General features: G+C 39.6%; 1 protein-coding gene across 1 annotated transcript in view; it reads right to left on the bottom strand.

The window, feature by feature from the left end:
- FREM1 (FRAS1 related extracellular matrix 1) overlaps positions 1-26,525 on the bottom strand; it is a 77,070-nt gene that overhangs the window by 40,712 nt on the left and 9,833 nt on the right. The window contains exons 2-18 of the mRNA XM_054054004.1: positions 24,681-25,184; positions 19,878-19,972; positions 19,019-19,320; positions 18,349-18,545; positions 17,378-17,701; positions 16,338-16,446; positions 15,120-15,251; positions 10,358-10,702; positions 9,464-9,606; positions 8,713-8,909; positions 7,624-7,714; positions 6,411-6,578; positions 5,670-5,878; positions 4,750-4,843; positions 4,032-4,284; positions 1,977-2,174; positions 620-805 (exon numbers count right to left, since the gene is read on the bottom strand). Of these exons, the coding sequence (XP_053909979.1) occupies positions 620-805; positions 1,977-2,174; positions 4,032-4,284; positions 4,750-4,843; positions 5,670-5,878; positions 6,411-6,578; positions 7,624-7,714; positions 8,713-8,909; positions 9,464-9,606; positions 10,358-10,702; positions 15,120-15,251; positions 16,338-16,446; positions 17,378-17,701; positions 18,349-18,545; positions 19,019-19,320; positions 19,878-19,972; positions 24,681-24,944 (3,307 nt within the window). The 5' untranslated portion in view covers positions 24,945-25,184. The remainder of the gene's footprint in view (positions 1-619; positions 806-1,976; positions 2,175-4,031; positions 4,285-4,749; positions 4,844-5,669; positions 5,879-6,410; positions 6,579-7,623; positions 7,715-8,712; positions 8,910-9,463; positions 9,607-10,357; positions 10,703-15,119; positions 15,252-16,337; positions 16,447-17,377; positions 17,702-18,348; positions 18,546-19,018; positions 19,321-19,877; positions 19,973-24,680; positions 25,185-26,525) is intronic.

The following is a 26,525-nucleotide window of genomic DNA, read 5'->3' on the forward strand; positions in this document are numbered from 1 at the left end:
CTAAGACTCGATGATCCAATGGGTCCTTTCCAACCTTGTGATTCTGTGATTCTGTGATTCTGTGATTCTGTGTAATTACATTAGTTATTATTTAACTGACAGACCAGGAAAATGGTGACCAAAAGGCTCAGTGATTCTGGATATACCGCTGGTAAAAGCAGGTAGTATAACAGAGCATGCCACAGTCCATTCTGCTGAGAATGAGACGGCCTTACAGTCTTTAAAGTTGGACAAAGGAAGAGACAGAAGTCAACCACATCTACCCCCTTTGTAACTTTGCCTTGGAAACTAATGTGGGACCTAGACTTCTCAAATTCTCAGCTGCAGCATTCAATTGACAGCATTATATGTAAAGTGAAGTGTGGGAGAATGAAGGGGACAGCAAGGAAAGAAGAGCAGAGCAGTCTGTCGTATTGCCACATCTTATAGCATGCAGCTGGAATGCATAAAACAAGGACTGGCTTGTTTACCTGAAGTGCCAGTTCACATTTTCAGAGCTGCAGTCTGCCTTTGAACTCCTCCTGCATGGTCCCAATGCTCTTTATTTGCCAGCACCTGCCTTCCTCAATAAACCCATATTAATCCATCTGCTTGATTACCGTACATCGTTAAGACTTACCTATACTTATACCAATGTTACTTTTCTCAAAACCTGGAGAAGGCAGTATATTTTCAAGGTAACCAAACTGGGGAGGAGAAACCAAGACAAACTCTAAGTCATCTGCAGTAGTGTCAGCATCGGTGGCAAACAAATGGTTGATGGTAAGGACTGCTGAGGAGCCCTCCTCCACCACAAACCTTGCACCTGCACACAAACAATAGGATAAGCGTTATTGTTTATTTAGCTCATTTAGCTCATTTTACTGTTGTTTTTGTTAACAAGAATGGAAATAACGACTGAGGGGGGAAGACAACAAATACTGAGTTGCTGAGAGGTTTTGATTTAGGGTTTTTTTCCCTATTTACACCAGCAACTCTAGTTTTGCTGTCATATAAGTAGCAAGGAAGGGGATCATGAAATTATTTTACTGGTAAGTTATTAGGTATGGTTTATGTGCTGCTCAAAATCATTTGTTAGCTCTGTTTGTCAGAACATTAATTACATGAGAGCTGTTACGAATTGTTTATAATGAACAATTTTTTTCATGCACCACTGCTTAATTTCCCTGCTGGGACAATGATTCATTTTCAGAACATTACTTGGGTTAGAGCCTGCAAATTAGAAAACTACTCATACATATGCTTAAATATTACATAGCATCTACATGACACTTACAAACAAATGGCATTGAAAAAGACAAGCATGCAGAATGCGTACCTTTAATAGGTATACTACAGACCTCATCTGAAGCCCAATAAGTCGATGGAAATTTCACACAATAGGCTGTTGTTGGACTAAATGTACCTTTTCAACATTCTTTCCATTTTAACTGAGTATTTTGGTTCCAAAGAGTACTGATCAAAGAGTGCCTTCATATCTTTTGATCTGATCTATTACAGAGCCTAGATTTGTCTTTATTCACTAACAGAATTGAACACAGGTAATAAAAGCTTCTCTCCCTTCATATAAGGCCTAGTGTCTAAATTTCTGTTGTGTAATTTACATGAAAAAGTAGATAGATATTTACATTTATGTTTTTGCATTGTATAAACCTAACAATTGTCTGGACCCAAGTTCGGTTCAGGGACGCAATATTGATTGCTTTTACTCAGACATAGCTTTCATATGCAGCAAAGGGCATGTATATAGGTGAGCATTCTCGTCTCTACCTGCTCACACTTGCATCTTTGGTGGTTGCAACATACTAGCAAACAAAAAAGAATGTTGATGGAAATTGTAATCCAAAACTTTTGTATGCTGATCTCAGTTGACTTTTTCTGATACTAACAAACAAACAAACAAAACTCCTTAGACTTTAGCAGTTACAGTACAGCATAGCCCACATTGTAGCACTGTCATAAGAGGAAGCTTTCACCAGAAGTGATTGATGGAGGCTGGTTGTCCACAGGAAGTACAGTGATGTTAAGGTCATATACTGGAAATGGAACATGAAGCGGAGTTGGAGAAGAAAGAGGTCCATCATAACAGCAGTCCTTCGCATCTAGGCCAGCCTCACCATCAGAAACAATGAAGGTTAAGATCTCAATGGAAGGGTCTAGGCCAATCTCCCCACCTGGAAAAAAATTTTAGAGTTCAAAAGAAGCATCTTACCAAAACCTAGTGAGGGATAATTTTATATCCTGCAAGGACAGTCTGCAGTATTTAAAGCCAGAAGAAGAAGAAAATGACAGCCAAATTAATAGAATTCTTAATTCTGTCAGGTGGGGATGCTGTTTAGTTAGGGATTTGGTTTGTTGTTTGTAATTAATTTTAATCAACTTCTAATTTAGAGTAAAAGTTTATAGACAAATATACAACAAGTTAGTATTACTAATATTTGTAATATTATTATTGCAATGTTATGATGTTATGATAATAAAATTGCTAATGATTCTCATTATTCTGTTCTTTGAGCAGTAAGGGATGTGCAAAATTACATTTATGCAGAAAGAGAGATTTTTTTCTGCATTCCTTCTCTAAGAATATAGGAAAATACTTTTCTTTTATATATATATATATATATACTCTTTTATATATATATATATTAGCAGTGCTAATATCTGTGCTTTTCCAGAAGAAAAAGGTTTTGCATACAAAGAAATGCATGCATTCCTATATACCTCTTATTCCTACAAAATAGACTAAAACAAGGGCTGTGCTTTGTTACTGTCTTGCATATTATGCCTACATGTTAACACATTGAAAATATGGGCTGATACAGCATCGGACTAGAAACTGCTACTCCTTGCAAGAAGCATCTGTGGCTGAGCATATTTCAGTTCTCAGCACTTCTGGCAGCCTGTGCCTTGCCTTGCTGCAAGATATTACTAATAAGCTGCCTGCAAAGGTAAGACAGTGACTCCCACCCTTTCTTGTGATATCTACTGGCAGCACATTTAATGCCTAGAAATTTGGGAATGACAAACACAGGCACTGCATCGTTGAAGGTCAGCTTCTGTCCTTCATCCCCTCTGCAGAACACTACCTTGAAATAGTGTTCCTGATATCTTTAGGGTGCTGAAGAAAAGCTTGTTATGGGTGGCCATAATTAAGTATTTCGATCTCTTCTCAAATACCAGCTGTTCATTTTAAACAGTGCCAAGTCTGAAAATATCCCATATATTCTTCATGCTAGCACAAAATTACAGACATAATTACACAGAAAAACAGAGCCTTTGAAAACAAAAATACTAAAGCTGTCATCAGAGATGTAGAAAAGAGAACCCCTTTAATGTTAATGAAAGAAAAAAATTAAGTAGGAAAGGGTGTTAACTGTCCTCTGATTTCTGTGAGTAATTAAAAAAAGTATTTTTGGATTTGAAAGATAAAACCACATAATAACATCTTTTTAGCACTGCGGTTCCCTTGTAGAAAATCCAAACATCATTTATCTTGTGGTACAGAAAGACTATAAACAGTCCAAAAGTGGCTATCTGTCTAGATTGGAAAGGCAAGCAAAAAGTACCTCAGGCTTTTAGCAGTTTTCTGTTAAAATTCAATGTCCTTATTTACAGTGTTTATAATTTTATCTAAACATGAGTATGGACAAAGTTTTTTTAATTTTTTAATGTCACAAAACAAATAAAACGCTCTACTTTGTACCTAAATTAATAGTAGTTCTGCCAAAAAAGGCCCAAGATGTTTTATCAAGCAACAGTGTAAGAGATCCTCCAGGATTATGATGTTTTCATGTACTTGTTCTAATATTTTAGTTCAAGCAGGGATTTGGCAAAAACATTAAAATATTTAGTAATTGTGTATCATCAGCCTTCATTTAAAGCCAGTTCACTTTTCTCCCAAGCCACAACACACGCCTTTTCTCAGCAGTTCCTCCTTAGCTTCTGCAAAGATTATATGGATGCAGGTTAAAATTTTCTGCCAAAAACTTTCTGACCACCTTCCAGTCTAATTCTGCCTTTAAGTCACTTACTAGTGTGCTTATATGTCACTAAACCAGAGATCACATCAGCTTGGGAGAAGCGATCCACAGCAATGCCAGCTTTTCTCACTACCCCATGGTAGGGCTGGTGAGCCAGCAGAAACATCAGTTTCAGGTCATCACTGTCTGTGTCTGTGGCATAAATATACTTGGAGGAGAGGACCACTTCTTCACCCTCTAGGCAGTAGAGAACAGGAGCAAGGCCTGTTCGCATGATAGGTGGCTCGTCATTCACAGGCACCACCTAAACAAAAAAATCATTTAAGATCTTTTATTCTTCGTTTCAGAGCAAATCTGTTATTTTAATACACTATTTTCCAGCCCAAACCAGCAGTATAGTGTCAGAGTCACTTCCCTACATGAACAAGTTGAAACCAGCTGAATTAAGGTCACTCTTAAAATTCAAAGACAAAAGCAAACCAACTACGTAATGATAGCTTGAGAAAGAAAAGTCAGTCTGCATATTTAAGCACATGGACAGTAATTGCAGACAGAAGAACCCAAGCTCGAGCAAGCACAATTGTCTGTCAGGTAGCTCAAATCAAAACTCCTGTCAAATTTGCCATATAAGCTTGAAAGCTAGGGTCAAAATGGAAGCCTAACAGGTCCATTATGTTTCAGTTTCCAAGGGAACACAAAGAGTTTTAGAAGTCAAGCTTTGCTGCCTTCTACACAGGCAACTGCTCTCAGAAATATGCAACACACTGACCTTGACCTGCAGGATGAACTCTACAAAGTGGATGCCATCTGTGGCTGCAAAGAGAACTTCATCACTGAGAGTCTCAGAGCCGTCATGCTGATACCTGTGATTAAAAAAAATAATAATTAAAAAAAAATAGCTAGACAAACTTCACACAGACAAAGAAGCTGTGTTTCCTGGTCGTTACAGACAATTTTGATCCCTCACAATATAAAAAGCCAATCTCTGTGCAAGGATGTCCATCTTTGCTGGATCAGAAAGTCTTAAGAAGGCTTGTGAGGTCTCCTTCAAGAAGAAAACCCACAAGAAAAACCAGCCATCAGCTAGGAAAAAGGTTTCACTAAAGCTTTGTCATCTATATTCTGGCTGCTTGTGAGGTGTCTACCAAACACATATGTCCTCGCTGCGGTAGATGCCTTCCTTGACTGACAGATGGAAACAGAGTCAGGGAACTCTAATCCTGCATCAAAGTCAAGTCTTTTTCTTGTCACAAATTTAGCACGAAAATTTTCATGTCTAGGTTCATCAGTGTTAATAAGCGTTCTTGTAAACTAAGCAAGTTTAATAAACACATAACTTCCTTTAAACAAAAAAGCTGCCAACCGTTGCCTTCTTCAGAGGAACTGCATGGCTGAATACAAACTTTGCCTCCTATTCTGTATGAGGGACTGCTTTATGGAGAAAGGCATCTACATCAGACATGATCACTAGTTTCCACTTCCTGGCCACAAAACAGCTCAGTTTCCACAGCGACCATTGTGGTCCCAAGGCTCAGGAGTCTGGACCTGGAGAAGCTCTGCCAGAGATATGCTATGATGAGCATGGCCAGCTGTAGCCTTTGCATCTCCCACCACTTCACCACAGATCTTTCACTCATCCAGCTGAGAGACTTAGCCACCGCAAGAGGAAAACACAGCTGCTCTTCTAACCTGACTGCCAGGTTACGAAGGTCTTCACAAGAAAGCCTGTCACCTTCATTCATTGGAATGCCATCCAGCTCCACCACCCCATGCTGAGGCTGTTGCTGCAGGAGGAGGAAGAGTTGCTCCTCTCTAGTGTCCACATCAGAAATGAGAATATGTCCTTCTGTCACAGGGTTCAGGCCACCCTCTTCCACTCTCAAATGGCTTGTAAAAACCTGTATGGGGGAGAAATGCTGAACTGTCTTTTGCATTCTCCAAACACAAACCAATCAGGACAATTTCAATTTGCTCTGGTATGAAGATGTACTGCACCTGAAAAACCAAAATGCCAAAGTCTGTTTTCTTCTCTGCTGTGGTAGGAAAAGCTAAGGAATTTACTAACAGTACACTCTAATAGATGCAGCCCAGTCTAGGTCTCATTCATGAGAGCTCCTGGTCTTCCTAGGCAATAGGCAACACAAGAGGAGGGACATAGTTTTGCTAACCAGGAGGTGATACACATATTTTTTTATAGCCACTCCAGCACTGAAAGTAGCTCTCAGCTTATTTAGAACAATCACTTTGTGCAATCACCAGACTTCGCCTTCTGCTTTAGTACCGATGCAGGCAACAAGCAAGACACAGAAACCCTGATCCTATAGGAAATTTATTTTTTATTTCAGTCAGACCAGTACATCTCTTTGCATTTCTATTTTTACCCAAAAAGCATTTCCTAGTCCTTCCCTCTTGCCTTCACTACCACCCTACCTCTGGAGATTGGTTGTCCACAGGAAGAATTGTAATATTGAAGCAGATCCCATACAAAGTGCCACCATGCTGATTGCTAACAGAAAAAATAAACTGGACTTGCTGAGGTTCAGGCCCAATATCCTGCAGTGGTGGCATGTAGGCAACTTTCATATAGTTGACAGCTTGCTGGAAAAACAGAAGAGAGGTGCATGTAAAAAGAGATAAGAGGAGTAGCCATAATTCAGGATATTAGGGACCTTTCATCCCCTGATTACTTATTATCTAAACTGTCAAAGTTGATTCCAGAAACTTTGTACATTTTCTTTAGCTACTGGGAATGCCTTGATTAAAGGCATCTTTAGCTACAAATCAGGTAAGAACAGATTCAGATATTCAAAACTGTGGCAAAAATACAGACGTGGTTTATAAGTGATAACAGAGGCAGTGGTCTTACTTTCTTGATGTAGTCCTTTAAGAATGTTAATACCACGGCCTTTTCTAACTGTGATGTTAAAATAAACAATTCATCAAAGCATAGCTTTTAATGTAACATCTCCCAGAGCAGCTGAATTTATCCTCACCAGTATGATTAAACTGCACACATTGACTCCCCAGGTGCGGGCAGGCCAGTGAAAAAGCTAAAACAATAACCAAAATCTTGCATATAGGCACCCATATTAGGTACGTGATCAAAGATCTGTAGGCTCACAGCTTTCATTATGGTACCGCGATGATCACCATTATGGTACCTTAGTCGTACAGCAGGGTATAAAATAGGGTACTTTATCAATGCTTGTAAAATACCTGTGAAACTACAGAAGCATGGAAACGCAACAACAAAATCCTGGTAAAGGCCTATTCCAGCCTATATTATATCAGTCAGTGGAGACACTGAGAAGAAACACGAAACTGTCAAGGCCTAATTTTCACATTTTGTATATTTTCTCCTTCATCATAAGATCGTAGGAGAGTCAAATTCAGCCTACCCTAAGCAGCTTGCAGCTCCTGCTGGTTTCAAAAGAAGTTGCGTTTACATATTTCAGAATGGAAGAATGATGGAAACTTGTTTTAAAAGCTGAAATACAAGTAGCAAAATTTTTATTTTCTTAGCAGAGCTCAGGATAGCATTGCTCATTTTTCACTCCTTGTTTTCCTGTCAACAAGAAGCTGTATTCTTGTAACTTTTAAAAATTGTTTAGAACTGGTTATGGTATCAAGTAACATAATAAACCTGAGTAAATGACTTCAGAGGAAGAGCAGCAGGATCCTTGGCCAGCTTGGGGATGTTGTCCACCATAAACAGCTTCCCAGCATCTGAGTGTCTGTATAAAAATAAGTACGTCATATCCTGATTAGCAATATTAAAGAATACGACAAATAACAGTCATATAGCTCAATCTTGCGTTTAACTTCTCACTCCCAACTGCATTGAAAGGGAAAACATTTTTCTTTCTTACATCATTGTTGTCCATTTAAACATTGTCAGAGAAAACTGAACAAGAAATATTTTTAAGGATGGTTTTGAAGAATCATTGCATGATTTATAAATCAGCTCTGGGTTTGCTACAAATGTGTGCGCACCCCAGATACCATTTACACTACCTGCAAGTCTAGTCCATAACCTTCTTATTCCTTACAGATCTGCATTTATCTTTCTGTGGGAAAAATAACTATTTCTGGGTTTCATGCATCTTATGTATTTCTGAAACTAACCAGTTTCTAGCAATCTAGCTTTGCAAAAGCAGTAACAAGCAAACTGGATAACCATGTGGCTATCAGACTGAATAAGGAAGCAGCCTAAACATCCTTTTCCCCCAGCTGCACACTGATTGAAACTGCTGATCTTCAGAGGTGCCTGGTCCAGGATCAAGTGTTCCTCACAGTGGCATGGTTATAATACACATCCTAGGAAAAGCTGTAGCACCTCATCTTTTCTCTGTGGGGTAGGCCAAGGTCAACCCCATTCATCAGTTACAAGAGATGCTGTGACTTGGGCTCAAGGCTGTACAGAAGGTTCCCACAGACCAGTGTAAAATGGTAGTCCAACAAAGGGAATCAAAATATTCTGTTGCTTTCCTCCTTCTTATTTCTTACTAATCTATATTTTTTCTTTTTAATTACTCTGTGTCCTATTCTGTTACTTTCAGCTCTAGCTCACACTTAATCATCAATAGGAGAGCTGCACCCAGCTACTGTCACTCACACTTTAAGCAAATGGATTAAGAACCTGAGACACAAGCTTGCTGCTGCCACTGAGGATGCTCCTCCTACCTGAGTCATTGTTTTGTGCCATCTGGTAGGAATAGCAAGTCACACCTACCCATGCATGCAAGAGAAAAAAGGGGGAGTGGTTATGGTGTATGTGAGTTGCCTATCTTGCTCTTCCACATCTATAAAGTGGAGATGTTTCTTAGTTAGATGAGCAATATCAGTCTCCTTAACAACCAGGTGACGAGTCACTCCTGGGGCTTCTCTGGGTAGCTGATCATCCACAGGGATAATGTGCACTATCATCACCTGAAATCAGGAATACGGTAAAATCAGCAGCCATTTCTCTCAGCAACAGTGCATCTAAGTAGCTGTTTACAAACATGCTCATACAGAATTAAGTGGATCACTGGAATATGAGATATGGGATGTGGCTGTCATGCACAAAATAAGGACATACAACAGTTAATGGTAGAACCTATGAATCTTTGCATAACTTCCCTTTAAATCAAAAGCAAAGTTAAATTCAGTATGTTGGATTCCTGAGTTGAATAAATGGTCTCTTCTAGGTTGACTGCAGGAGGGCTTGTTTGTACTGTCTCCAAATCTAACTTGTTTTCAACATTTCATTTTACAATGTAGGATAAAGTTTTTGCAGTGGATTTGTTTCTCTGTGGTCAGGCAGAGACAATTACTCTATGGAAAGAATGAACAAGAACTATCTCCCAGGAATATTACTTGTGGTGATGGGAAACAGAGAACAGGTATTCCAGTTTGACTTGGAAGTCTGTAGGAAGGTATAGAATCATCAGTGTTTTGAAGGAAAAATGCAAGACTCTGCCAAAGATGCTGCAGGTTCATACCTGTGGCTCTGAGAGATTGGGAGGGTCATGGCTATCACACAACACAAACTCAAGGGAATCTTCAAATACTTCTCCTCCCAAATGATGATAATAAATTATTCCATTAAATAAATCTCTTTGAAGAAAACTGTTGACAGAATAGCCTGTTGAATTGAAGAATATGTCTTCTATTGAACAGTGCATGTTTTAATGATTCGTAAAAATTATCCACTAGCTGTGCAAGTAACTCGTGAAGAATAACGACTTCTTTCCCACACGAATTCAAGGCTAAGCACTTTGAAATGTTATCTCATTGTCTTCCACATTTCCTGAAGATCATCAGCTTCTTTCCTAAGTCACTTAAATCTCATTCGAAAAATGAAGCAACACATCAAACAGGCCTAAAGACTTGTTTGGAGGACAAAAGAGAATTTGCAAGACTAGCAGCCTCTGCAGTCTAGCAGAGGAATTTCCAAGTTCACTTAAATGGAAAGAGAGCTTGCTTTCTCTTTCAGTATTATTAGTGTAATCTAATAGCTTTGAATTTGTAAGAGGTCCATAACTAACTGACTGACTAACTAATTAAATAAATAAATAAACAACTAATTAACCAAATAAATAAACAAATAACCAAACAAACAAAGAAAGAAACAAAATAATCCCTGACTAGCCCAACTTTTCTCAAGGAGAAAATTTCAGCAGGGAAATAGACTCAGAATGGAAGAATCATGGGATAAATTGTGTTCCCAGGTATAGTTATCCTGGTGCAGAAACTAAGATTAATTAATGATAATTGAAAGAAATTCAAATTTGCCATGGTTTGTCCTGGAAAGTAGTTGGCTAATTGTAACATTTAATGTATTTTAAAAAGGAGGCATCAAAGAAAAGAGTGTTATTGTGGATGTGTTTCAGTACCTATCAAGTTTGGTCCTGGTTTCTTCATGATTTCTCCAGCCTGTGGTGGCTTGGTAATATTGAACAGTATGTAGTCATCACTGGAATCAATGTCAGAAGCATGAAGCATGGAGCCCTGAATCAGGACCATCTGTCCCTCATGAACTTCAATGACCACATTGCTGATAAGAAATGGAGGGCTGTCATCTCTAGGGAGGATATTGATTGGAAACTTATGGCGAATACTGTGAAGGCCATCAAAAATCCTAAATACCACAAAGTCCTTAGTAGAATCACTGTCATCATGATGGTAGCGAACAACTCCAGCCTGAATGTCAGAGACTGTGAACATGAATCCTTTCCCTCCTGTCAAAGCAGTGGAAGAAAACACATAAAAAACACGCGCTTCAGCCCAGAGGAGAATCCTTCCACCAATATGAATGTTATTAAGGGAGAGAGAAGAAGCATGCATTTCTAATTAGAAAAAAAAAATTTAACTTCACCTACTGGAAACAAGTTTGTAGAATTTGGAATAGTTAATAAGAATGCAGAATTTGCAACTGTGGTAGCACAGAAAATCCATGGCACTAGAAATAACTGGAGATGTCAAGAATTTTTAACTGTGACTGTTTCCACTTTAATTTCAATCCTACTTTTTTTTACGAGAATATTTTGCATGTATTTTAAGCATCAAAGAGAATATACTTTATAAGTACAGGTCAGCATTTCATTTGTGGGTCTTGCTTTTTCTGCATATTTAGATTACTGTCTGTAATAAGACAATTTTACTTCTTTGCTTCATTACATATACTATGCACACATACAAACATTCAGGCAGGTTAAAAGTTTCAAAAACTGCAGGCTGGTGCTGAGAGACATGATATCCTCAGTACACCCTAGGAAAATATTTTTTTACCCTCCATACTGTGCAACATCAGCTAAGGCGTCTACCCACTCCCCTTGCTCCTTACTTGAAGAAAATTTTGGTCAAATTTTAGGATGGAGAGATAACTTCACCACCAAACAAAAATCTGTTAAACATGACAGAAGGCAGGCAACAACACCATACATACGTTTTCCTTCCAGGGCTTTCCTGTAGCTCTTGGACTGGCTTTTCTAAACCCAACAAAAGAGCATTCAAACCATTGGGTTAATTCACTATTCCTCACAGTTAGTGGGAATCCCTCCACTGATTCAGTGATCAGACCATTTGCCAGCAGCATCAGAGTTGTGATGTAGTTGGAGAGATAATGCCAAGCTTTCCTTTAAAGTTATATCATTTCATGCTTACTAGATAAAAAAGGCAATTGACAAAATATGTGGTGATGTTTTTCTTTACATGTGCATACGGGGACACGTAGAAGATAATAACATGCAGCCACTGGAGAAGAAACACCCACCCCTGGCTGGTCCACAGGAGGCTCAGAAGCCCCAGTGTGGCTGTTGACAAGGAAGGGACTGCCACCTCAAGACAGGTCCTGCATGCTCCTGCAGATGCTACTCCTCTGCCATTCTATGGCACTCCTTGACTGGACGCACAGGCTACCTGTAACCCTATCTCTGGGGCTCAGTCTATCTAACACTGCTGACACCACAGAGTTTCTGTTTGTAGCATTACAGGAGGATGATAATGCAGACACTAAACTCTTTATTAGTAGTTTTCTGAGATAAAACATTCTTCTGAATAGTGTCTGTTCCCACTAAATCCTAAATATAGAATCATAGAATCAGAATCATAGAATCAGAATCATAGAATCATAGAACAGTTTGGGATCGAAGGGACCTTAAAGATCATCTAGTTCCAGCTCACCTTCCATGGGCAGGGACACTTCCCACTAGATCAGGCTGCCCAAGGCCCCATCCAACCTGGCCTTGAACACTTCAGGGATGGGGCATCCACAACTTCCCTGGGAAACCTGTGCCAGTGCCTCACCACACTCATTGTGAAGAATTTCTTCTGCCAGTGGCAGAGTGACTGTTTTTACCTAATCATTTTCCCAAAGAGACCAGCACTGTGGTGATTTATGAGATTCTAAAGCTAAATTAGTATTATAATATTGACAATGCAGAAGGCTAACAAATTAGAAGTCCAATTTAATTATCACTTTTTGGAATAAACCTTAAAGCTGCCAGTAAATAACAACCATATCCAAATGTCTGTATTTGCCAACAAATCAAAATCATTTGGCATTCCTCAGCATCTTTGAGTAAATATGTGAGAAGTGAGAATATATTGACCATGTTTTGCACAGGTCATGCATGCTTAATGAAAGCAAAGCAGATTTCTTTAATATTTCAGCTTTGGGATGTAAAACTACATCGAGAATGTAAAACTTTAAATACTGATTTTTTCAATAGTCTTATTCTGCTGCCCAAGTCCAGCATGGTGGTAGCAGGAGAAGCCTGTCAGCACAGGGAGTAGAGCTTGCTGGCAAGCCTCGTCCCACTGCAGTGGAAACTTCCTGAAGAACTTGGACAAGCTGGAGAAGTGGGCCTGTGTGAACTTCATGAGGTTCAATGAGGCCAAGTGCAAGGTCCTGCACCTGGTTCAGAGCAATCCCCAATTTCAGTACAGGATGGGAGATGATGTGATTGAGAGCAGCCCTGCACAGAAGGACTTGGGAGTGCTGATTGATGAGAAGTTCTATATGAGCCAGCGATGTGTGCATGCATCCCAGAAGACCAGCCGTATCCTAAGCTGCATCAAAAGAAACGTGACCAGCAGGACGAGGGGAGATCTACTTCCCCTCTATTCCTCTCTTGTGAGACCTCATCTGGAGTATTATGTCCAGTCCTGGAATCCTCGATGTAAGAATCATAGAATAATAGAACAGTTGGGGTTGGAAGGAACCTTAAAGATTATCTAATTCCAACCCCCCTGCCATGGGCAAGGACACCTCCCACTAGATCAGGCTGCCCAAGGTCCCATCCAACCTGGCCTTGAACAGTTCAGGGATGGGGCATCCACAACTTCCCTTGAGAAAATATTCCGATGTCTCACCACTCTCACAGTGAAGAAATTCTTCCTAATGTCTAGTCTGAATCTGCCCCTCTCCAATTTATTCCTATTGCCCCTCGTCCTATCACCACAAGTCTTTGTGAATGGTCCCTGTCCAGCTTTCTTGTAGACCCCTTTCAGGTACTGGAAGGTCGCTATAAGATCTCCTCTGAGCCTTCTCTTTTCCAGGCTAAACAAACCCAGCTCTCTCAGCCTATCTTAGTATAGGAGATGCTCCAGCCCTTGGATCATGTTTGTAGCCCTCCTCTGGACCCATTCCAAAATTTCCATATCCTTGTTAAGCTGAGGATTCCAGAACTGGACACAAAACTCCAGATGAGGTCTTACCAGAAAGGATTAGAAGGCTAGAATAACTACCCTGGACCTGCTGGCCACGCTTGATTTGATGCAGCCCAGGATACAGTTGGCCTTCTGGGCTGCAAGAGCACATTGCCGGCTTATGTTGAGCTTCTCATCAACCAGCACCCCCAAGTCTTTCTCTGCAGGGCAGCTTTCAATCATATCATCTCCCATCATGTACTGAAAATGGAGATTGCACCAGCCCAGCTGTGGGACCTTACACTTGGCCTTGTTGAACCTCATGAGGTTCACACAGGCAACACTTCTCCAACCTGTCCAGGTCCCTCTGGTTGACATCTCATCCTTCCAGTGTGGCAACTACACCACTCAACTTGGTGTCATCCACAAATCTGCTGAGGGTGCACTCAATCTTGCTGTCAATATCATTGATAAAGATATTAAACAGCACCTGTCCCAGTACGGACCCCTGACGGACACCACTTGTGATGGATCTCCATCTGGACTTTGAGCCATTGACCACTACTCTTTGAATAGGACCATCCAGCCAGTTTCTTAACCACCTTACTGTCCACCCATCAAATCCATATCTCTCCAATTTAGAGAGAAGGATGTTGTGGTGGACCATGTCGAAGGCTTTACAGAAGTCTAGCGAGATCACATCCGTCAGTTTACCCGTGTCCACAGCTGCAGTTACCCCATCATAGAAAGCCACGAAGTTGGTCAGACAGGACTCGCCCCTGGTGAAGTGTGCTGGCTGCCATTAATCACCTCCCTGTCCTCCATGTACTTTAGCATAGCTTCCAGGAGGATCTGTTCCATGATCTTCCCAGGCACAGAGGTGGGGCCCAGGTCAGTAGTTCTCAGGGTCATCTTTTCTGCCCTTTTTAAAAATTGGCACAATGTTCCTCTTCTTCCAGTCACCAGGGACTTCTGACTGCCATGACTTTTCAAATGTCACGGAGAGTGGCTCAGCCACTACATCGGCCAATTCCCTCAGAACTCTGGGATGCATCTCATCAGATCCCATGGACTTATATATATTCAGGATCCTCAGGTGTTTGCAAACCTGATCTTCCTCTACTGTGGGAGAGGGTCTACCCCCCTGGTCACCATCTGGCTGTCCCATGACCCAGAAGGGGCAAGGAGAGGTGTTATCAGTGAAGACTGACATACTTCCAAGTACCTCCCATTTAAGGCTGTGGACAGCATAAATACACTATTTGCAAAAGTGTCTAAGCTATGCAATTGACTTTCTTTATGAGTTCATGAATTTTTTGATTTCTTACTGTGCATCCAGGTATTTCTTTCCACAGCTTCATTTCCTTGTGAATCTGTCTCTTATGCTGGCAGCCTTCAGCAGAGTGACATATGACAGACTCTATCAACATCTTACTGACTGTCACGTTATCATAACCAGTTGTCACTAGAAAACATGTTTCCAGGCCTTCAAGTGGAAATGATTACCTCTCACTGTGAGCTGCCCATGCTGCAAGCCGTCAACTGTAATCAAGCGAACATTTTGGATGCTATTATTGTCTACAATTTGGAAGTGTTGCCATGTGATCGGTCGGGATTGCCCTTCCAGGAGGCTGAGGCCTGCAAAGAGCAGAATGTTATTTCACCAAAATGTCTGTGACATTCAGGACTCTCAGCATCTAACCCTTCTAAGGCTTTTTGCACTCAGGGAAAAAAAGCGTGTTTAATTTCATCTACATACTCACCTGTCAAAGACATTTCAAGGCCAGCATTAGAGCTTGGTATCAGCTTTTATTCTGACATGCTTGCCTTAGTCAATTGTCTTTAAAGAACTTATTTCAGAGAAAGAATATATTCTGGTTCCAAATGATCCGACAGACTACCTAGACACATCTCTGGACATTTGCACAAACTTGCAATTTAACAGTGCCTGAAACTGGGCATTCAGCTTCACTAGTGAGTCTGCATTTAAAAACTTATATTGATCTTCATAACGGAAAACAGTATCTATTCCTTTTACTCAGACAGTCTTTTCAGCTAGGGCTTCTCTGGGAGACAAGAAGCCTCTGCTCCTCAGTTCCTTTTCTTTTCTATGGTAAGGAGCCTGCTCTTTCTCTGGTATTAACTTCAGTAGCTTGTTTGATCTTACGCATTTGTCTTTTGATGATTAAATAGCCATGTACATTTCACTCTGGATTGGAGAGCCTGTCCCTTCTCCAGTGCAGGCATAATAAATCTGTTTGAACTAGCTGTAACCCTGTAAGGTTTCCAGGCTTTAAACGGATGATGGTGTATCATACCCTCTTTTTCTGGTTGTTCATTTTTGCGGACTTCCATTTTAACAAAGACCAACAAGACTCAGTCTTTCCCATGCACTACACCACTAATTCTATACCATCATGTTTGCCTTTACAGTTTATACTCTTTTATGTCCTGTTCATTCTTGAGGAAAATGCTATACATGGAAATCCTGATTTTACAGTAACTCACCTTTATCTCTATTTTTCATTCCAGTTAGGACAAAGATATTTTTCAAGTTGTGACATGTTCCACCCAAAATGGATAATTGGAAAAAATAGATTTACAATCCCTCTGTTTAATGATCCTTAAACTCCAGGCATAAGTCTGAATTTTAGACCCTTGACAAATGTATGTGTCAAAGTGTTATAAATTCTATAGCAATATAAACTGCGGCAGAGATCTCACCTGTGTTCCATGAAACCCGAGGAGCGTTTGTGTCTGTTGTTCTGATAGAAAGCTGCACAGTGATAGGTAAACTCCTTTCAAAGTAGAAGTCATGAACCTGAAACTCCACCTGTTGTGAAAACAAACAATTTATTGGGGAAAAAAGCCACCAAATCAGCTGCACCTCAAAGCACATGTAGTGTGTTCTTACCTGAGAGACCTTAAAGTCTTCTCATAACATGCTGACAAAGGAAACTTGCTTTAGCTTCTAAAAAGAGCCTTTGGGGTTCTGCGCTAAATTAAGTATTGATCTTCTGTTCAAACAGCATGGAAATGGTACAATTGTTCCTCTGTTCACTTCCATAAAACAGAAACTTATTTCTGCAGCCTTGATTTCATAGATTGGCACTATTTATTTACTCACTTACTCCTCACCCTGCAGATACCAGCCTGCTTCGTGTTTTCTATGTTAGTGACAAGCTTTCACTACTCCACACAGGCATTGTTGGGAGTCCCTTTTTTTACCCCTATACCACCACACCCACATAGGGTGTGAGATCAAATGGCAATCCTGACATTTAGCTGGTCTGTCTTTCACGGCTTTAAATATGTCTCCTGTCCACAGGTCACAGGGATCAGTACTGTCACACAGAGATAAAACCTACGTGGAAAAGGCACTACTGATATTTCCCAATGATCGTGGTTAGAGCTACAAGTAGTGTTATTCCCCTGTTCCCTTAATTAAAAAAAAATACATTTTTTTAAAAAACACAAATAAAATAAAAAAGAAGAACTAAAAATCCTCTTTAGATATTTTCACTCAGAAGGGATGAAAATCTTTGAGTGCAAAGAATTTTTTAAGTAGTGAGTAACAAATACCTGATTTGCGTTAGAGAGTTAAGCTGATGCATCATGGGAAAAAGTGGTAAAAGTTCCTGCTCTGCATGCGTATGGTTAGAGATTTTTTTTCTCTGAAATAATTCCATTACAAGTGAATGCATCTATTTACAGCTAACTGAATCTTAAGGCAGTGAAAAGCAGCAAATAGATTACACTGTTACCTCGTAATTCCTCCTTTCTGTGTGGCTGATATTTGGAGGCTGATAGGCAATAAGCATGTCATTGAGATCTTTCCATGTGAAGGAGCCAACAGCTTTTGTATGGTCAGATAGATGAGTGATGAAGCCCCGTGGAGGTGGTTTGGTAATGTTGAATACAAGAAGGGACTTTGGAGTTTCATTGTCTTCAGCATCAATGATTATGGTTGTAATGGGTGTTAAAATAAATTGATCTACTTCCAAGATGTACTTGGCCATTGGGGTAGCTTTGGGTATTTGATTGGGAATAGCACCTTTAATCTGAACAGGGAGCCATGCATACTCAGTCTACAACAGGAAAAAATGAGACAACTGAAAGGATAAAGTGAAGCACACAGAATAAATGCAATATCCATTACCTTCACATAGCATATTATGCACTTTACAGCAATAATTATTTTGAAAAAAAAAATTGAAACATTTTAATGACAACATGCCTAATGTGTTTAGACCTCATGAAAAGGTCTTCCAGGTTCACTAGTCTTTCATGTCCTTAATTTTGGGCTGAAACAACCTCCTTAATTGATGTGAGTTTAATGAATAACTTTACCTGACAGAAACATGAACACGTCATTAATTATTAACTAAATATGTTCACACAGCTCTTAACTTGTTAATTACTATATATATTAAAGTCAGTGCATCTCATGGTCTATAAAAAAGGGGGAATTATGCCAGAATTAATTTTATTCTCAGACTAAACTACTTAGGCCTGCCAGTAAACAACCAGAAGTATTTCTCTGTAGCTATATCTGTAGGCATAATAATAATCTGAGCATAGAGGTACCTTACATTTGCCCAGCTGGCAATGTTGTAAGAACTGAACAAAATTTCAGGATAGCTATTTCTCTTCAAATGTGAGAATGAACAATGAAATTAAGTTTTCTGAAAGTCAGGAAGACAATTAGACTTTTTAAGGTTGCATAAAATTCTACCTTGTGCAGAGTTTTGCTTCTACGGTCCGTGAGATCCAGCCTCAGAGGAACATAATCGATGTCAGGTGAGGGAGGATCAAGGTGCTGATATCGAATGCCCATCCTCAAAAATTCTTCACAGCTCACTTTTGTGTTGTTAATGACTCCCAGTCCCAGCATGCAGCTCCCATTTCTGCACTCCTGGCCCAGGCTGTGCTCTATAACCCAACAGAAGCAATAGTGAAACAGTTACTACAGGAAGCCTGTCCATGTAGCTAATCTAATCCTGATAAAAAGCCAGCATGATGCGAATTAGGACTCATTCCCTAACTTAAATTTTCCTACATGAGCTTGCTTTCAGCTGACATATTCCAAATCCAGCTTCCTTGGTCTGTTGCTAAGTGCTGCCTCCAGCTCCTTGTGTTGTTTCTACTGAGTATAGGCACTCCCAAAGCCATCACATTGGTCCACATGTCTAGGAGCGAAAACAAGACTCCAACAGGGGAATTTCTAACCTGAATCTGTGATTTGCATTGTGCCACACACAAAAATCATGTTTCCATGATAAGCTGTTCATTAAACTTCACGTGACCCACTCTTACTCAGCACATCTAAAGAAACCTACTGCAGCAGACTTAATCTGCTGTGTCTCTTCGAATTTGCTAATACAAAATACTAAAGCACATCCTACTAGGGCCAGGGAAGAAGGTCTGTAGCTGATCTCCACGAAGCTGCTCTTGCTGCACTTCCCTGGTGATGAGCTGGCCATGAGCAGGCAAGTGGGTTTCCAAAGAGGCTATGGAAATGGTGCAATCCAGATTTATCTTCCTGTCATAGTCAAAAGTGAGGACATTCTTGTCAATGACTCTGGACAGACCATAATACTCAGAGACCTCCAGGGCATGGGAGCGCATTTTGATGATGTTGCAGTCTGGCTCAAGTAACTGCACATGAAGGGTGAACGTTTCTACAAATGTTTCCGTTTCTGTAAACCTGCAGGTGATAGAAGGAAATTAATTCTGCTTCATCCCATCTTCTGTCACTCTGTGAGTTTAGCATTGGCCTCACTTTCTAAACTTTTGAACCCTTCAAAAGCCAGGCTGATAGAGACCATGAGGTTCCAGACACTGCTGCCCACCTCCTCATACTTGTAAAAAAGGGTGTCTGTGCAAAGGAGGAGATTACTCGTTGTGTATATGCAAGGGTCTGTGTCCCCATCAGCAGGGCAGCACAAAACATAGAGTGCTCTGAAGGTACTGTTGTCCCTTTCAATAATAAAAACAAAAAGCACTGGTTTTCACTAATACACAAGCAATACCTATTTACTAACACTAACAAACACATTATTTAAGCACATCTAAAATGCATTGTGAGAAATGTTTCTGTAAACAGATGGTCACCTGTTGATTAACGATGCTGCTACTGGATCTAAGCAGCTATGATATGTACAACAGAACATGCTTTTACTGTGGAAAATGGACTACTTCCTCTTCCTGAGGGCAGCAGTTCTCCTGGCAACAATGAAGTGTGATCCATCAGCTGCTGCTTACCTGTACAGCCTAAGCATGACCGTGTCTTCGTCTAAAATAGGACAGCCATTGTGGGTGTACTTGACTTCATTAGGAAGGAAGTGACAGTCAAAAACCTGTGAAGGAGAAAGAATAGACAAGTACAACACCGTCAACGTTGTTGACTTCACAACTCAGTTCCACTTCTCACTGACTGTCAGGAATGCACAGACTAATCCATAGTTTATTTCCTTAAGCAGGTATTCACTTGTCCTTTGGTCTCCCAGTGAGAGGAAGAGTAACCACTTTAATGTGTGTCTGCTGGCACTCCACAAGGGAATGGGCATATTGATGTGATCATTTCAGGCTGCAAAATCACTCCAGTAGTTTGCACACTTCTCTGCCTCTGCAGCCTGATGGATACAGTTGTGTTCAGTGGGAGAACTGCAGAATAATGTTATATTTATTAGCTTTCAAAGTTACTTATGGATATAGTTTGGCTTTATAGTAAATCCTGCTTTATGGCCACTACCACCAGACTAAAAAATTGTGTTTCTGTGAAACTTCTCTGTTAAAAATCTTTTTAGCTTGGATTTGTTACATGGTTTGGGAGCACTAACTTTGTCCCTGTAGACTTTAACAGATCAGATGTCATCTCTTTGCCATACCAACACCCAGCCCCAATGCCAGTGTGATCCCATAACACAAAAGCAAGCAGAATTTCTATATTGTGTCCACCAGCTAAATTAAATTCTTATGATATACTTAATATGGTATTTGCAAAGATGGCTGGCCACAATTTAACCGTCTAAGACAGATATTTATTTCAGGCTGATTGTTTTATTTAATGGTTTGTTGACTTGCAAAAATAAAACTATGAGAAAAAATGTCTGCTTCAAATGGACTTTGAAGACTTCTGTCATACACATTCCTTGGAGAAGTGATTTGTCGTCTGGGACACAGGATTTTCCTGTTCTCGCATAGGATAATTTGCAAGTCAGGCAAATTGCAGTTCTCATGTAGTTACTTTTCTTTATAGGGATTAACAGCTGAAAGTACGTAGCATTAATAAGAATATATCCATGTTATCCTTGTGATAACAGGAACCCCTTCACAGCCCATGCATAGATTTAGGATGCTTATGTTTCATATCTGCTAAGACAAAAAGAACATTCTTGTCAGCAAGAAGGCAAAAACTAATCATTGCATTTCCTGAGTGCACTATGAAACTAAATGTGGGTTGGGTTCAATTTTAATGGGCAGTACTCATACATGTTTAGTTCTTCTGTGGAATAAATTAAAATCTGTTCATCATTCACTAATAGATCTGATGAGGCTGTAACTAATAAGGATTAATATACATATCTAGCTGAATGACAAACTACATCTTTTTTCAAGAACGGTGAAGTCATTTCTTACTACCAGTCATTTCTTAAAATACACCAAAAGAATCATGAAAATCAAGTGTTTCTAAATTACCTGTATCTCCCCAAACATTTTGGTGGAGGATGAAATAGAATGGGGATTTAGTGACATTCTGAAATGCTGAGTAGAAGTGCAGCGCATAGTGAAAGTCTTGGATACTCTGACTTTCCGTGTAAAAATTAAATAATACTTAAATTCCTAAATTAGTTGTGAATGTGTAGATTACTGAAGTGCGTCATGACCACCTTGTGGTTTTACACGAAATGGCTTAAGAACTATCGACCTTTGTTTCTTTCTAACTACTACAGAGAATTAGAACTTGCATCTTTCTGTAACAGAAAAATAATTTGAACTTATCAACTTTCATTATTACTGATGGTGTCCACTTCCACTGGAGCTATTCTCTGACACTTAAGCTGTGAGGTAATTGTTCTGTATTCATAGTGATGTAAAAATGTTTTGCCTTCTTTTAACTTCCATCAAGAAGCATAGTGTACAAAGTCTTTTTTTTTTAAGTAATGAGTTATTTGATTATCAGACACATATATGTGGATTTACTACTTTTCCTATTGACTATCATAATCTTGAAATAATCCATAAGAGATGGTGTTATGGAAAATATGATTGATTTTATTTGTTGAGACTGTTTAGAAAGGAAGGACAGGAACAGTTTGTGGAAAAAAATAAATTTGTTTTCATATGATGAATGTTTTGACTATGTTATGGCTGTTCTGTTGTGTATTGTTTCCAAATGTCACAGAAATATGTGTTTTGTTATTTTTCAGTATTTATGAAACAACAAATATTATTTTTTCTGACTTAATGTCTTTCTTAGTTCAAGCTAACATAAAGAGAGGTGACTAATTATATAGTCCTGGGTGATGTTTTACAAAAAAGAAAAAAAATTACTTAGATGGTGTGTTAGCTTATAGAAAAATATATACATTGTATACAAGAGCCACTCACATTACACCTTCCCCTAGTTTAATGCTTTACACTGAAGACTATTTTCTTCACTAATGTAAATCAGTGTAGCGCCCTCAAAGTCGATAAGGATTTTAGTGACATGTAGGTCTGGTGTGTACCTGACAATGAGATATTGCTCAAATGATGCCTCCCTGTTCATATTAGAGGGGACTGCCTAGAGTAGAAGACATGGTTTATATTTGCAAGGAATTAATTTATATTTCTTTATAAGACATCATTAGTCCCATCTTTTAATTGATAACAAGGGGGGTGGAAAATTAAGGACCTTTCCACAAAGGTCTGTTACCACTGACTAACAGTCATTTTATACATGTATAAGACACAATCTGCTTTGCAAAAAGAAACATCTGTTTTATGTTTCCTAATATGTGTTCCTTTTATATGAACAGGCAATTCTGATTGTCTATAAATTCACTGGGTGAGACAAAGGAGATCTAAATCTTTTCCTAATTACTGTTGAGCTTTGGTTTTTTTCTACTCCAACTGCTTTTCAATTACAATTTATAATTAAATTGTCATACATTCCTAGGACATTACTCACTTTAATAGCAGTAAAACAGCTCAGACCAGAGCCATTTTCTAGATGCAGAATTTCCTAGTAGTAAAAGCATGTATGGCACCAGGAGGGTCAGGCTCTAGCACATTTTTCAAGAGTGATAAAAGCTCAGGCAGTGCTTTTCAGTGTCTGGTTCAGGATTTTGACGTTTAAAACAGAAGACTTTAACTTACAAATGCCACTTTTTTCTTTCCTAGCAAGGAAATATGACTCGAGACTGCCTACCTCGCTGGCAATGTCACTTGAGGACACAAAGTGGTGGTATGACTCTGCCACTCTCAGCTCTCCAGAGAGAGGAACACTAGACGTCTTTCCTAGCAGGAGGACACTCATGCCAGGAGCCATCCAGGGAAGGAATCTCATGAACTGCCAGCAGCCACAGCCCCTTTGCAGCCTGGTACCCCAGTGCCATTTGCCCATCAGAGCTCACAACTCCAGATCAAATGTGCCTGCAGGCTCCAGGGGTCACGCTTGGCTGCCTGAGCCCACACTGGGGCCATGAAAGGATGGGCACTTAACGGAGGATGGGCTGGGAGAGGGGAAATGCAATGACCCTTGGTGTTTTGGAAGACAAGGTATGGAGAGTACACATCTCCTGTGGTCTCTGGAAAACTGTCTCTGACTCTGTAATTGAATCACATCAGGTTACAAAAGACAAAATAGCTTTTAAAATACCTGCATCCTACTACACATAAAGGCTGAGACAGAATTTGAAAGCAAATTCACTCAATGAGCTGGCCAGCTTGCCTATAGAAGAAGTTTGCTAGCAATGAGACATGCAAATCTTTCTTTTTGTTCTCATGGGCCAAACTAGACTGGGGTAGTGTACAGAGAGACCAGTCAGAGACTGTAGACTGAGCAAGCACTAAGGAAATCTCAGCAGAGGTGCTGCACTTCTTGATCACACATTGCCCTGCTCATCACCTCGTGTTTCGCCTGGCATGCCTCTGATCCTTCCAAGTATTTGTTCAGCTGAAGTACTCACCAGGTGTCTGCAAAAATAATGGTAATGACCAAGTCAGAAACTTTGAAGTCTACTGAGATGGTTCTCCTGCATCTGCCTTCGCAGTGACCACCAGAAATCTCACAGATGATGTATAAAACAATATACATATATAAATGTATGGAAGTCCATGTTGCTCGGTGCAATTCACAAAGTTTTTCAAAAGTAAACCAGAACTGTTTGGTTATGGTTTAATTTAAAGTAATGGATCTTCTGTTTCTACAATTACATCTTCATGTCAGATACTCCCAGCTCCTTCCTGCTATGACTCAGGTAGTCAATTCCTGAGGCAAGTGAGTAGCAGAACACATGAAATACATTTCATTATTCCTACAAGATCAAAATTCTAACAGAAAACATTTTTTAATGTATTTGCCATCTGCTAGCAATTTAGCTGTTGCAGGGGAGAGCAAACAACCATGTACACAATGTGCTTATTGTATGTGATGATTTTTTTCTTAATTGCTCCCTAAGTAGTGGCTGCGTGACTAAAATGCAAAATGTTGTAGCGGGCTGTGCATTACCCGAGGGGCACTGGTTAACCTCAGGGCAGAACAAGCAGCTGAGAGACAAGAGAACATCTCCTAACCAAAAGTTTCAAAATACCCATTTTGCACTTGTGAAAGGAGACTCTGACCAAACCCACTTTTATGTGCTTATGTTAATGAGATCAATTTTTGGATTTCAGGGGGTGCAGTTCTCTGTCAGCTGTCTACTTTTAGCAAAAGGCTGAATCTCAAAGGCCATTCAGTTTCATACCTTTTAGTCAATACCCCGAAAAAAAAAAACCCAAATCAATAAAGCAGATCTTCCTAGTTTCTCCCACATCTGTGCACAAGCGGTCATTCAGAGCAGCACAATAGAGCCCAAATACCTGAGGAGTTAGTTTCCCGACCCTCTGTGTTATTGGCTCATTAATCACAACTTCTACTTTGCAGACATCCTTCTCTCTGGGGATGGAAAACTTGAGGTCATCTTCTGACAGAAAGACAGACTGTCCCTTCATCACTTTCACACCAAGGTTGACACTAATAAAGGAGGAGCAGACAACTCTTAGTACACCAGCTAGCAGTGGAAACAAACAGCTTCTCCTGAGGAGCTTCATATTATGTAGGAATGACAAGACTTCTCCACTCATGAAAATGTTCTCTACAAAAGAGGTTTTCTCCTCCTCCACCAGCAGATTTTCACCATATAATGAAAGACTAAAATGCTAGTTGCAGGTAGCAATGTACCACGTTTTCCATTAAGATGCACACCTTGATTGAAATTGGAACAGAGGCCTTTAAAAATATTCTTGAGCTTTTATAGAATTCATTGGTCAAGCCTGACAAAAATGATGAATGTGTTCTCAGAGTACTTTCAATGTTTGTTAATCCTGAAAAAAAAAAAGAAAATAGATATAAGGCATTGAGAAACCATTGCAGAAAACAAATAACCACACAAAAACCTTCTGCCATTTCTTAAACTTGCAGCTCATTTCAAGCACTAGATTAACGTCACCTTTGAATACTGTTAAGTGCACACATGCTTAGAAAATTAGCTATGCGCCAGTGAGACTTCTCCCTCAATGGATCAGCTCTAAATATGAATTCTAGGCATCTTTGATCCATATGTATATTCAAACACTTGCTGTGTAGGATCCTTCACTACTGGCCTTTTTTACCGGTGGACTAAGTAGTTATTAATGAAAGGGTATGGACCTCCAAGTAATTTGAAAGCACCGGAGCAGGCATTAAACCAGATTCAATATACCCAAAAATGGGATAAAGGGAGAGTGGCCTTTAGTTAAATCTATTTTTGGCTTGCCATTGAATGTTGGGGAAAATATTCATCCTTTAGTTGAAAATGCTTCGCCAGTGCCACTCTACTTTTCTGGCTATAGTAAGGAACTATGCCAGGACATCAACACAGAAACCCTGTGATGTGGCATGACAAAGTTAAATTTTTTCTTTTCCACAAAAATCATCAGGTGACCATTCTAAGGCAAATTCAGTGGAAATAAGGAACAAATGTAACACAGAAAATAAAATTACACGAGACTCTCAAGCCAGTTATAGTTAATTTTCATATTTCACATTTATAAACTCATAAGAAAAGCATAGTTCTTCTGACATTGAACAAGCATTATTGAAATCCTTATGAGTCCTTCATTTCTGCAGCCTTCCAAAGTAACTGAGTCTATGGCCCAAAGAACAGGTAATAGTATTGACTTAATTAAATTTGATACGATTATAAGCAATTCCAAGCTAGTAAAGCATCAACATTCCTTCAGTTTCTTGTAAATTTTTACTAGCTTGACTATTTATTTGCACAATTTACTTTAATCACAACCCTGCCACTTGAAAATGCATAAAACCCACATTCATACAGCTATTTATTTCCTTCATCATAGTTAACAACTAAATGTTCTCTCTATTGTTTCCAGCAGGATGATCTTCTGAACAGTCTACAGCTGTATGCGCATACCCACACAGATTTATGTTTAACTGAACAATGAGCAGCAGTTAAGAATTCCTTTTAAATTATTCACTTTGAAAAGTAACACTCATTCTTAACTGACAGTTCCACTCACTTCAGCCCAGATCCAAGGTTAAAGACATTGGAACTAACATATGCTTAAAGTTAGATGCATGTTGACCGTGTAGTCCAGGCTGCAAATCTTAACTCTGAGTTTCTAGCTTTTTATCTGAAAATTTGCTTTTTATCTAAAATTATT

This window comes from Cuculus canorus, chromosome Z (assembly GCF_017976375.1).
Source record: "Cuculus canorus isolate bCucCan1 chromosome Z, bCucCan1.pri, whole genome shotgun sequence".
Classification (NCBI taxonomy): domain Eukaryota; kingdom Metazoa; phylum Chordata; class Aves; order Cuculiformes; family Cuculidae; genus Cuculus; species Cuculus canorus.